General features: G+C 49.8%; 4 protein-coding genes across 4 annotated transcripts; 1 reads left to right on the top strand and 3 right to left on the bottom strand.

Annotated features, from left to right (window-relative positions):
- Positions 1-83: 83 nt before the first annotated feature.
- Positions 84-1,786, bottom strand: B0J16DRAFT_318552 (PRA1 family protein-domain-containing protein; the record flags this gene model as incomplete). Its single annotated transcript, XM_046125460.1, has 2 exons — positions 84-1,264; positions 1,444-1,786. 2 exons carry the CDS (start codon positions 1,784-1,786, stop codon positions 84-86), a joined length of 1,524 nt encoding a protein of 507 aa, XP_045984821.1.
- A 2,939-nt stretch (positions 1,787-4,725) lies between these two features.
- B0J16DRAFT_382778 (ELMO/CED-12 family-domain-containing protein) lies at positions 4,726-6,876 on the bottom strand (the record flags this gene model as incomplete). Its single annotated transcript, XM_046131269.1, has 1 exon — positions 4,726-6,876. The coding sequence occupies one exon, from the start codon at positions 6,874-6,876 to the stop codon at positions 4,726-4,728; it is 2,151 nt and encodes a 716-aa protein (XP_045984820.1).
- Positions 6,877-7,413: 537 nt separating this feature from the next.
- B0J16DRAFT_103757 (uncharacterized protein) lies at positions 7,414-8,639 on the top strand. The gene is made up of 3 exons (XM_046121311.1): positions 7,414-7,755; positions 7,825-8,059; positions 8,112-8,639. Exons 1-3 carry the CDS (start codon positions 7,690-7,692, stop codon positions 8,438-8,440), a joined length of 630 nt encoding a protein of 209 aa, XP_045984819.1. The 5' UTR covers positions 7,414-7,689; the 3' UTR covers positions 8,441-8,639.
- B0J16DRAFT_103768 (uncharacterized protein) lies at positions 8,528-11,064 on the bottom strand. The gene is made up of 7 exons (XM_046121312.1): positions 10,653-11,064; positions 10,450-10,555; positions 10,288-10,398; positions 9,955-10,233; positions 9,612-9,861; positions 9,248-9,561; positions 8,528-9,195 (listed from the first exon to the last, which is right to left on the bottom strand). The coding sequence occupies exons 1-7, from the start codon at positions 10,762-10,764 to the stop codon at positions 8,838-8,840; spliced, it is 1,530 nt and encodes a 509-aa protein (XP_045984818.1). The 5' UTR covers positions 10,765-11,064; the 3' UTR covers positions 8,528-8,837.
- Positions 11,065-12,833: the final 1,769 nt, after the last annotated feature.

Below are 12,833 nucleotides of genomic sequence, written 5' to 3'. Positions count from 1 at the left end.
AATAGGTAAATAATCTATCAACACTGAACAGAGACTTGTTTCTCTAAACCGGGGTATTTCTTTTGTCCTAGTATCATAACTCTTTATTTCTTCCGTCGTCCACTGGAAGTTGTTGTCGCCGGCTTCTTCTTAGATGTAGAGGATGAAGTAGAAGATCGAGTAGGATTTCTCCTGGTAGGCTCGGGCTTGGTAGGCTCGGGAGACGATTCCTCGACAACAATCTGAGCACCACTGCCGATATCGTCGCTAGAAGTCGTCTCAATAGAATCCTCCCTTCCCTCGGACTCCTCTTCACTGTCATCACTCTCGCTTGTGCCGTCATCGGCGTTCAATTGAGAGTTCTTTCGGGATCCAGAGCCTCGCTGGGCTCCCGAGAATTGTCTCCACGATCCAGCGGGGCTGGGAGCTTGCGTACCAGGAACCTGGAACTGGAAAGGGTCATTGGGAGCCTGGCTTGAGTTCCTGCCTCGGCGAACAATAGCCGAACTATCAGAAGGCTGGCGACTAGTGGAAGGCGCCCTCACCCGACTTTGAGGTCGTTGCGATGAAGTAGTAGTGCTGGTGCCTGAACGTGGCCGACCTGCTGTTGCTGTTGGCGGGAAGCTGCCCAGGGAAGAGCGCGAATGACGATCTTGGTCCTCAACAAGATTGCTGTTAGATCGTGATTGTTGTCTTGATTGGCTCGAGACAGAATCCTTCTTTTTGCGGGATGAAGGCTCGAGCTGGGTAAGAGGCACAGCGACTCGTGAGTCCTTGCGCTTCTTGCTGCTCTTCTTCTTTTTCGCGGCTTCGTCTCGCTTGCGTCGTCGCTCCATAGCCGCCATCTCCTCGTCGTTGAGGTCGACGTCTGTTCTTCCCTTGGCCTTTGCACGCTCGATACGGTACAATGCTGACTGTACCAGCGCCTCTTCCCGATCACGAGAGGCCAGTTCTGCAAGATACTGCTCGAACTCCTCATCCTCACTGCTTTCACTGTCATCTTCTGAATCTTCCGACTCCTCGTAATGACCCCTGCGTACCAAACCCTTTTCAGAGTTGCCCATATCTACTCCCGTAAAACGAAGAGGGTCACTCGCAAAGCGGGCCCCTGAAGAAGCACCGACACCTCGTGCATCATCACCTGAATGTAATTCCTCCACACGAACGTCTCCTCCTTGACGTCCGCGAGACGCAGCATCCCCATCTGTTCTCCTCTGTCTGCGCCTCGATGGTCTTCCCCATTGGGGCGCGAATTCGGGAGATTGCGGCCGACCACTTAGACCGCCTCCCCGGAAAAAGCCTCATCGATGGGCTTATCCAAAAATGCAGCGTGACCGAGGATGGTCACGCCAGATGCGCCAATGAGCCAGAGCAGGGTCGAGAAAGGCGAAGCAATCAGACCCAGAGGCACGGCGACACAAACAAGTGCAGTGTAAAGCTGCGAACACGAGGCACGGAAGGTACCAATTTCAAGATCATGTCCGTCAAGCTTTCCAATGAACCACATGCCCACAACCACAAGGATGATGTCGAAGAGCAACAGCCAGTTGGTAAGGAGGGCATAGATGCTGAGCATAACAAAGACGACAGCATAGTTGCTGGAGTAGTGGCTCAGGTTGTAGTTGACTCGCGACTGCATCTCAACAAAGTTGTTAGGCTTGGAGAGACGCTTGAAATCAAGGAACTCGTTAACAGGTCGCAGGTTGGAGAAGCGGCCGCTGAGAGGACCAGATCGGAGGCCCTGGAAGCGGTCGCCAAAGTTGAGGCGGGACGTAATAACGTCGAGCGGGATCTGAATGCGAGACATGATGGCGGAGTTGTTTGATGTAGTATCGTAGAAAGGTTGTGTGTTGTAAAAGAGTATAGAGGATTCGAGAGCGACTGGTTTTATGGCCTTGGTATATAGGCAACAGAATTATCGATCAAGAAGAATGACGAAAGCCGATTGCGTGTTCAAGGTAAAGAATGGATACTCTTGTAATGAGCTGAAGAAGAAATAGAAGTTAGCGCAAGAAGAGGATAATAATAAGTGTAGGCAGCAGAAAAAAAGTTGAGGACAAGCTGGCAGAAGAAGACCAGGGGATACGAGGCGCAGGCTAGGTAATCAAAGCGAAAGCCACGAGCTGACGAAAATCAAAATGGGATTGGATAGGGCAGACTGGATTGCTGAGTTAAAAAGGGGCCGAAACATACCAAGAGGCAATTAGTCGCGATTCAAGAGAGAACGGAATGTCGCAAATTGCGATTGCAGAGAATCCGTAATGTTAAGAGATAACTTCAGGGGGGAGAAGCCTGATCTCTTGGAGTAGGTAGGTACAGTACAGCACAACCAAGTACTGTACAGATTTCCGATAAGATTGGTTTGTCCTTTTTGGGGGACAACTTTTTTTTCTCCGAGTCGTGATTCGCTGTCAGGGCTTCAGTCAGCTTTGGCCTTGGGCTTCAGGGGGGCAACTCCAGGTCTCCAGTGCCAAACGGTTTCAATCCAAAAGGACAAGGGTTGAGACTTGAGAGTGAGACAGAAGAGGAGCCCCATCTCCACAACTGGAGGGGAACTGTGATGTAGTTTGTACGTACCGAGCTCGGAGGATTGGGGATGGGAAGGAATTCGATCAAATACAAGGGATATTCAGAATATCTCTCTGGTGATGGACGGGGACTGATCCTCAGCCTGTCCCTTGGGCTGGCAGCCCGTTCGCAATGCCTCTCTCCCTGTACTGGAGAGAGAGGCTGAAGGGTAAGTTAAAATTCGCAGGTGTCTTCCCCTCTCCAACCCAAACAATGAGGTCCTACTGGAAGAGGGTCATGTCACTGGCTGACTTGACTGACCAAGAGAAGCAAAAGAAGGAAAGGAAAAGAAGAGAATCCAAGGGAAAAGGTAAAAATAAATAGAGAAACTACGGATACCATCCATACTATGGTATCGGTCGGTACCTTAGGTATCTAGCTAGCTCCGCATTTTTCCTTCTCTGTTTGGCAGCAAACGCCTTGGAAGACAAAAAAGATACACATCCAACCACAGATGATCATGCATCGAATTGAATCGCACACCGCAATCCTTACACTTACTCCTCTTTTCTTCGCTGGACTCTAAAGGAGGGGGGGGAACTTGGATTGGCCATTCCGGGAGCTTGCTTGTACAAAGGCTCGTACAACAAAAAAACTGGGTTGTAACTTTTTTTCTTTTCCTTCCATCTTTCCTTTCTCCTCTCGTCCTAGGGATTCTAGGTACTGAGTGGCAGAAAGAGGGGCCTCACGCTTATGCACGCGACACCAGTTGCAGCAAGCCAAGTGGAAGGCGACTCGTCACCGCTTTTGACGTGTGTGCAGCTATCCCCAGTTTACCGCCAGACAAGCTTAGTACTGTCTGTACCTTAGTACATAGAGGTTGATTTTTGGGGTAACCTACCTTACCTAGCTTTGATCTAGACTTTCTTTTGTTTTTCAAGTTTCATTAACAATGCAGGAAAAGATAGAGGGTGTTTTAGATTGAGTGCTTGGTATTTCATGCCATTGATAGTAAGTACCTGACCAAAAATACATGTGATACAGGTTGATAGAGGCTCAGCCCATATTAGACTCAGACCAGGCCAAAAGACCTGACCAAACCTGACCAGCATTACCTATTGGATCTCTCTCCAGCGTTACACGATCCAACCATCATGATCCACGATCTATCTGCAGATCCACTCCTCCAAGCTCCATCCAACCTCGCACTTACTATGTTAAAATCCTATCCATCCATTGTTGATCGGAAGATTACCCACAATCCTCCGACCTCTTACAACTAACTAACTGCCTTCTACTATTCGAGACTCGAGACTTTGACTCGGCTATCCGTCGGTATCTTGCAAAAAGCACGCAAATCCTGTGGAGTTTACATGCAACAATTCCCAACCTAAACTGCATGACTGCGGTATCAACACCTAACCACAGTCAACAAGCTCGGTACCAGATGCCTTCCTTACCTATCATCCTGACTTTGCCATGGTTCTTAGCTTCTATCCACAAATGGCTTAGGTACATGTTCTTTGCCGACCCATCCATGAACCCGTAGGTACCTTGAGTCCTTGACACTAGACACTAACCCCCCGTACCCCCGGACCGCTTTCCTTGGCCCGTCCTCCGAAACGGCCTGAAGCCGAACTGGTCACCATTGCATACTGGATGCTTCTGCTTTGCAGATTGCATGAGTGACCGCTATCTGAGAAACAGCAGATACTTTCCTTACTTGGACGTGATCTTCATCGAGTATCTACTAGGCAAAGTAAATAATAACAACAGCTCATGCATCTAAAAACGCAAGTCTAAGACATGGTGAAGAAAATCTCTTCCGGAGTGATTCCATCTGAAAACCCGGCCTAAGCATCTGACATATCCAGTTTGTTATGGGTCTCGGACTTCCTGCATCAGGCATGTATGGAAGTTAACAACGCACTAGGCATGATGCTATGCTACCTGCTCAAGCAAAGGAACAGATACTACCTAAGATAGGCAGTCTTGATGACAAGTCACCTAGTTAACACTCAACGTGTCAAACTGGATACGATAGCAGCAGCTTTCACTCGTCCTTTATTATGCTCTCTACCACGTACAGCTATATTCCTCTCATCTAAACAATGCTCGCTATGCCTGCCTGAATCGGCTCCTTTGCGTAACGAAATGGGGTATAATTATGAATCGCCAACAAATAAACAAACACTTACAAACAACAAGAAACAACTCTAAGCTTAGCTTAGCTTTCTATCAGACCTCAAAAAAGTAGTCCTCATCCAGACCCTCCCGGCTCGGAATCACTCCAGCTCCGGGTTCCGGGCCCTCGAAAGCTGTGTCCATCCGCACGTTCAAGAGTCGGATTTTGAGCCCGTACTCACTCACTAGATTGACCAGCTTGTTGGTTTCTGCCGTGATGGGGGCCTGGTTCAATAGCATCAAAAGACCATCCAGCCACTCCGAAGCCAGGCTGTGGCTCAGTGGCCATAGCGTCAAGATTGGCTGCTCTTTAGCTTCCGCCCCTCGCGATGCCTCTGTAGGATTCACGAAGCTGTAGACAGTAATCTTGGTGGTTGACTTCGGAGTGGTATCCTTGCCCATCATGTCACTTAGAGTACTTCGAGTGTCTTCGTTGGGCGCAGATACGTTGGAAACGACAGAGCTGATGGTGCTGAGATCAACCTTTTCGGCGAGTGAATCCAATCCAGGGCTTGTAATTGTCCTCTCTTCAAAATCAGCGTAGTGAAGATATCGCCGATTATGAGACAGTCTGGCAAATCGCCAAGGCGTGGGTGTAAATAGCCGGTGCTTAACTTGGCCATTGTTGTCTCGTTTTGGCGTCGGCTTCGAGAACCAGGATCCTTGAAGCAAGCAACGAATTCGCTGTTCCTTGACAAACTGCAAAGCCTCCTGCCTGAGCTCTTCCCTCACTTGCTGCAGGTGCTGGCCCCAAGTGTTCTCGAATGACATCTCCAAAAGACCCATCTGCTGCTCTCGTAATCGCGGCACGTCGTACTCCTGCATTTCTTCTTCCACCTCGGCTACATCCTTTGTTCGTCTGGCACCCCCGACAACTGAATCGACCAATATTCTGACCAGTTCAGCCACCTTCTCGAAGTCACCTTGTTCCGCGCCAGTGAGTTTCCATACCCGGAAAAAGGCATGTAGTCCTGCGGTATGTAGCCGAGACCACTGAAGTAGCAGGGGTCTGAATAGTCTGTCGTGGTCCTTGGATTCCAATAGTTGGTAGCTCCTAACATCGTCGAGATCCGTCTTGTCAACGTCGAAGTGGTCGTACAGTATCATGGTAACAGCAAAGCTGGCCCTGGCGACGGGGCATCGTCCAGATGCAGGTTTCCCCGCCTGTTCGAGCAACATCTTCTGAAATCCATCTTCGTTCTTGCGTACGTAGTCAGTCAAGTCCATCATACCAAGGAAGCCTGTCATGCCAAACTCCTGGGCAGGGCTCTCTGTCTCGAAGCCCAATCTCCTCCACTTCTCCGGATTATGTCGCCTGCTTCCTTTCTTCGTCGGTGCTTCGTGTGAGTCCTGCCCCGGCGAATGGCCGTTCACGGGAACTCGCTCCGGTGCGCTCGCTAGATGAAGTCCCTTAAGAGCTCTTCGGTGTTCCGGCCGCTCTAGATCAACATCAACCTCGCGCCATTTCCTCAAAAGTATTTTTGTTAGTGTTTGAAACTCCAGCATGGGATGCGCCAGATCCTGAAGGGCAGAGCTCTGCATAAGCCGATGGACAGCCTTAATCAGACCCAAGTCGTGCAATCGCTTGATAAATTTCGCCCAGTCCTCTCCCGAACCAGCATTGGCTTTTCCGCCGTTCATGGTACTCTCGTCTGATACGGCGTCTCGGATCAGGGCGTTGATCAACATGAGAGAGTTGGCGCACAGAGCATGGTCGGCACTCTGCAACTGCTGTATGACCAACTCGAAGAACTGTGGGTACACAGCAACGGCTGGCTTCAAGGCGCGGAACCCAAAGGTTCCTGGAGTTCGGTTCGTGGTACCGTTTTGGTGAGTAGACTGAGAATGGCCAACGAGGGCGACCAGGATGGACATGGCACCTCTTAAAATATTGACCAGGGGGTTTGTGACGATCAATTCGACAACGCGCTCGACAAGATCACCAGCTGTTGGACCTTCAAAGATATCCCATCCCATATCGACTTCCAACAGTCGTGTTAGACTTTGGAGGGAGTAAGCGAGCGTGTTGCCAGCAGATGTCATGACAAGTCGGCGGAGGATGACAAGACCGCCCGACGAAATGAAAACGTCTGCGAAAGCCGGATCGTTAATCGAGTTCTGCAGTTTGAACACTGCCATTTTGCGCGACGCATCTTCATCGCTGGCCATGCGCGCCAGCAGCGCAGGGATGTCCGCTTGATCCATGGTCGGTCGAGGTCAAGGTCGAGGGGATGCTGTACTGAGGGTAAATAAATAGAGGGGAGAGAGAATCGCGGAGGAGAGCAGAAATGTTACGATATCGCAGTCATTTCCCAGCGTATTACCTCGGACAGAAGCGAATATCGTCTTCTGTAAGGAACAAGGCCGTTCTAGGTATGTAGGATCGAGAAAACAAGGTCGTATACTAGGGAATAGAATTATAGGAGACTCTCTTGCAGCTGGTCTTTGCGCCATCTCCCGTCCCCTACAAACAAGGACCCTGTCGAAATTAAAACGAGAAAGGTTTGGGGAAGCTCTTCGCTCCACCAAAGGCTTCCGATTAGCCAACCGAACGGGCCTCTCAAAGCCCAAGCCTACTGTACCAACGGCACTAATAAACATTTCGTCTAGGAGAGTGATAACAGCTAATCAAACGCTTGTATCATATCAATTGGAACAAGCAAAACCAGTAGTAAGAAATATAGAATTACAACGTATCATATGAGATAAACGGTCCTGTAACATACATTTCCACACAGGAATCTTCCACTTCGCTTGACCAGCTTCCATTTCTCTTGCACATGCAATCCTAGTGGTCCATTTCCTGGCTGTGCTGGAGGTTTCCATGTGGCGGGCGTTGTGGCTGACCAAGCTTTCACTTGGTCGCGCCACACGTGATCTCAACTTCGCATCCTTGCGTTACGGCAACTGGACTTTGATGCTTGACCTCAAAACTTCCAAGTCTCCATCACCACCTCTCAATATCTAATCCGTTCTGTTGTCGCCGCATTTCGTTCTTTCTCCTACAGAACCGCAAACATGGCCAACTTTCTTGCTTCTATTTTCGGTACCGAGCTTGACAAAGTCAACTGCTCTTTCTACTTTGTAAGTTCTTCCCAAACGCGTCTCATGTCGCAACATTTCAGATAACTGACTCCATGCGCGCGCATACAGAAAATCGGCGCTTGTCGTCACGGCGATCGCTGCTCTCGAAAGCACGTCAAGCCTTCCTACAGTCAAACCATTCTTATGCCCAACCTGTACCAAAACCCGGCATACGATCCCAAGAACCGAATGAACCCTTCTCAGCTCCAGAACCACTTCGACGCCTTTTATGAGGATATTTGGTGCGAGTTGTGCAAATACGGCGAGCTTGAGGAGCTTGTCGTTTGCGATAACAACAACGATCGTATGTCATTTCCCCAATGTCTGCCTGGCTCGCAAATGCTAACTTTCAAAAGACTTGATCGGCAACGTCTACGCTCGCTTCAAGTACGAAGAATCAGCCCAAAAGGCTTGCGACGAGCTCAACAGCCGATGGTATGCCGCACGTCCGATATACTGTGAGCTGAGCCCTGTCACCGATTTCCGAGAAGCCTGTTGCCGATTGAACTCCGGCGAAGGCTGTGTTCGAGGAGGATTCTGTAACTTTATCCACCGCAAGAACCCTAGCGACGAGCTCGATCGCGATATTACCCTCAGCACAAAGAAGTGGCTCAAGCAGCGCGGCCGTGATGAGAGGAGTGTCTCTCGTTCACCTACACCTGAGCCTGCAAGACGTCGCTTCTAGCCATGTGTACGGTGATGCTGCGTAGATGAAACTATGGGGAGGGAGAAATGCAATATGGATAGCACGGTCACGGCGTTCTAGGGGCTGGGTTTGTTGTTCTAATAGTTATATGTAAGGATTTATGGGCGATTCAACCATTTCGGATACCCCTTCCTTCATCAAATATGTCTCAAAAATGAATATTGCAATAGTCATCTGGCGAGGGCTGGTGTTGAAACCCTTCTGACCATTGTAGCCCAACGGGTGATGCGAGTACCCATGTTTAACTAATCCTGATACGCGCCGATGTTGATATAGCCTGCCCCTGCCTCCATCTTTTCCAACTGTTCCAAAGCAAAGCCAGTCCTCGCTGTCCACTTCCCATATCTAGATAATAATTGAAAGTCGTCTCGTCGTTTTATTGTTGTGTGGTTGGTGGTAGGTCCTTTTTCATGTCGGTTGTAAAGTCAAGGAGGGGTCCATTGGCTGGCTTTCCTGTAGAGCTCAGCATACCTTGAATCTCAGAATCATGTGGCGTTTGCTCAGCTGTCGGAGGGTTCTCGGTCTTGACCGGGGCGGGTGTGTCATCAAAGTTGATCAGGTTGTCGTCGATATGGTTCTCGACAGGTTGTGCTGCTGTCGCAGCCTGGGCATGTGGTTGCGCGGGAGGACTGTGGGGAGGAATAACGTTTTGTTGGCTGAACTTTTGTCCATTGATGACGGGGTAAATTGCCATGATTTGCTCGGCTTGCTTCTCTGGGGGTGCGGAGTGGTCGCTAAAACCAATGTCAGCGGGACATGAGTTGAATGACTGCAGTCAGCACTTACACGTTCGCGTTAATGATCCATTCGAGATCCTCTTCGCCCTCTTCCATACCGCCAGGGCCACCTTGAGCTCTCCTGAACAGACGTGGGTGCCACTCAATGTTCTCTTGGGCTCGTTGAGCAGCCTCCTCACGCTGTCGATCTTCGATCTTGGTCTTCTCGTCTGTCGCAAGCTCGTGATTTCGCTCCTTTACGGCACGTGCAGTCTTTTCCCAGAGTCGCTGAGACTCTCGCTCCTCCTGTTCCTCAATTGGCCGCACAGAAGGTGATGAGGGCTTCGATCGTTGGGCGTTGAAAAACATCTCACGGTGACCGGTCTGCCTTTGTTAGCAAAATGTAAGCTGGCAGTACAAGTGTTCATGCTCACCGTCACATCCTTGATGTACATCTCCTCACTCCAGAGACCAGAAAGCTCGAACAAGACCTCACCGGTGCTCTCTCTCTTAATTACTCCTCCAATAGCGTTGTAAGTGCCACCAACCCAGCCCTTCGTTTTGAAATCGACATCAGCGACCAGATCGAGCTCAGGGCATCGGACAAAGCTGTGGTCTCCAAGCTCGTATTTCATTTTGCCAAACAGAATACCACGGGCATACATGTTTGGTTGAGTCAGAATGCTGCAAAATTGTCAGTTTTAGTCCTATGAACCGATGTCATAACATGTTCATGAAATCGATATAGATAACCATGTAAAGCGTGGGGTAACATACTATCGCTCTCCCCTAGCAGGGTCCTTACCCCGGTTGAGCAGGCTCAAGAAGGCGATACCCTCCATCAGACTAGCAGCCGAGTTCCCAAGGAAGCGACTTCGAGGCTTGAGGGTTCCATCGATACGGATATGGTGATCGGGTGCCATGTAGAAATAACTCGACTTGGGCGGGTGGTGAGAAGTCTGTTCGGAGATGTAGTATGCGCGCTTTCCATCTTCGAAATCCCAGTAACAAGTAAAGATTTCACCGAGGATGGGGTTCAAGGGTTTCTTGACGCCTCTACAAATGGTCAGCGACTAGCGCATTGAAGTCTCTCTGCACTATAGCACTCACGGGGGGCGGATATGCCATCCACTAAGGTAGAACTTGACTACGGATACGAAGCGCTCGACGGGATCATCTATGGTTGGAATTGGGAGTAGCATCTCCGGGTGGCACATGAAGCTGCAACGACGTTAACATCGAATATTTTGTGACTTAGACAGGGGTTTTCACTTTGTGATGCGCTCAAGCATACTGCGGGGTTCGAGGATAAAGGTAGGAAGAACGACACGACTGAGATCGGCTCCCGGTCGTAACTGGGAGATAATGTGGGAGAGGACTTCAATACATCATACTGGTTAGTAAGACCGGAGGTGGTTTGCAATCTCTCAGCCATTGAGGGAGACGACGCAAGTTGGAGCGAAGGAGGGGCTCACCATTGCCCTGATCGGGCTCCATCACAAGGGTGTCATCCTCAGCGTCGGGGACGCGAGGGTCGTCGGTCGAGGACCGCGTGCCTGCAGGTTGCGAAAACCAGTTGGTTAACATGACGACTCTTGACAGAAATTGTTGGAGGGTGCAGATTTGGAGGGGCAGAAGTCGATATCGAAGTCGGCGGAGGTTTCGGGACGTGTTGAGTGGGGAGGTGGATGAGTGAGCAGCACGCTTGAACCAAACGGAGGGGCGGCTTTAATTAACTAGAAGCTACAAAGCTCAACCACAGCTTTTAGGTGACGTCTTGAAAAAGGGCGCCAACCATTTCAGGCTGCTGTGCTGTACTCGAAGCGGTAGTCTCCGTGTGATTGGGAAGCGAGGCCGTCACGGGAAGTTCTTTAGAAAAGGACACACTCACTGGTGGTGCTGCCTGTCCTTCGGCGTCCATGAGAGACAAGACCCATGACCATTGTTTCTCGATTTGTGGCTTCTGCCTGCGTTCGCAAGACTTTCAAATGCTGGGCTCAGCGACAACTGAGACAGCGAGACCGAGTTGGTGTTTCCAAAGCTCCAACTACTGGGAGAGTATACAGGGCAATCCGTTAAGGAAGCACCTTGGTATTTGTCGAGTGCGGAGAATTTATATAACGATTTATTAGGATGCCGTGGGGCAGAGCGTCGGTAGTATGCGCTGTCACTTCTCGAACTTGGACGGAGTTTGACGAATAGAGATGGGTGTGATTCACGAGTGGCAGTAGGCGACAAGACGAGATAGGAAGAGTTGTTGAGGCTATGGGGAGACAGTCAGGGTGGTGTTGGGAGGAAAGAGACGAGACATCAGGAATATTGATATGGAAAGAATGGGTAACCAAGCCTGGCCGTATGACGGAACGGATTGCCCGGTCCAAGACAGATGTGACGCCAGTGAAGGTACGGACAAGGGAAGGCACGGAGCGATCCACGTTTATGGGCACCTTCCAAGGCAGATTCGTACTCTAGTACTTTACTGAACATACCGTACCTCTCACCTTTACCCAGCGACAGTGAAGTAATGGGCAAGTGGCGTCCACTTTGGACCCGAGTGTACCGCTGCAGGCTTCAAAGACGTAAGCAAAGACCCAATCAGAAACAAAAGTTGATCGCCCCGCGTCGTGAAGGGCGTCTTTCCAGGCTGTTTCGAGCATAAAGTGGGGGCCGTTGGATTTAAAGTGTCTGCCCTGATTGCCAAGGAGTAACCTTGCAGAGGAATAACACTCCCCGGTATTTGTATCTCTGTATTGGACATATCCGTTTCACGGAGCGAATAAGGACGCCGACTCTTCCACCGTGTGAGTGGCAGATGTAGAGAGCGGTTGTAAACTTTCAGCCATTACAACGAGGTTCGCTGGAGCTCTCTACCTACTGTCGAGTACTGTCCCAGTAGCTTGGGCTTCTGGGCCATCAACTACGTCAGAAACAAGAGCTAAAACGCACCGACCATTCCAGCCCAGTGCTGACTGTATCAAAGTGAATGATATCATCCATGTGATGAGTAGAATCAACGTTAGCAATACAGCTACAATCACTTGCACCGTTGCACGACATACTCGTTTCGATTTTCTCGTTGCTTTTAAGCAATCCAGCTCTTCGCAGCTATAGATTACAGATTGCAGACTAAAGATATTTCACTTATCAAACCTGTCTTATACAAGCATTCGGAGAATTAATCAGAACCCCCTCCAAGTGTCATCACCATGTAAGAATGATTATGACTCCTCCATACCTTAGTACTCACTCAAGGATCTCTTCGCCCTTCTGATGCAATCATCTCATCCTTCGAAATGGTCAAGCGCCGGCCCCACGTAATGGAAAGGTCCAGACTCGGCCCGGCCCCTGTCCTTCCTGTGCTGTAACTTGTTGCAGAATGGACCCCTCCTCCACCTCCTCTTAAGGCTGAGCTGAAGCTCATTCCCGTTCAGTTTCAGCACGTGAACTTAACTTCTCAACTGTAAGCAAGCAAGCCGCCACTTTCACCTTCAATGTGGCTTTTAAGTTTGTAACGAGTTATAACAAATACTTGCATATTCACTTTAGAGGAGCACAGTCAGTTCTTGCATTCTTTCTATCCGCCATCCAATTAGATCTAGGTAGTTAGATGGGCGATGATATCTACATGCAGAGTGCTCCGTCTACCGCTTGTTCGT

This window comes from Fusarium flagelliforme (genome assembly GCF_020744385.1).
Source record: "Fusarium flagelliforme strain FIESC 12 MPI-CAGE-AA-0113 chromosome Unknown B0J16scaffold_3, whole genome shotgun sequence".
Classification (NCBI taxonomy): Eukaryota; Fungi; Ascomycota; class Sordariomycetes; order Hypocreales; family Nectriaceae; genus Fusarium; species Fusarium flagelliforme.
Note: the sequence above shows the minus strand (reverse complement) of the source record. Positions and strands in the feature narration are given on the sequence as shown.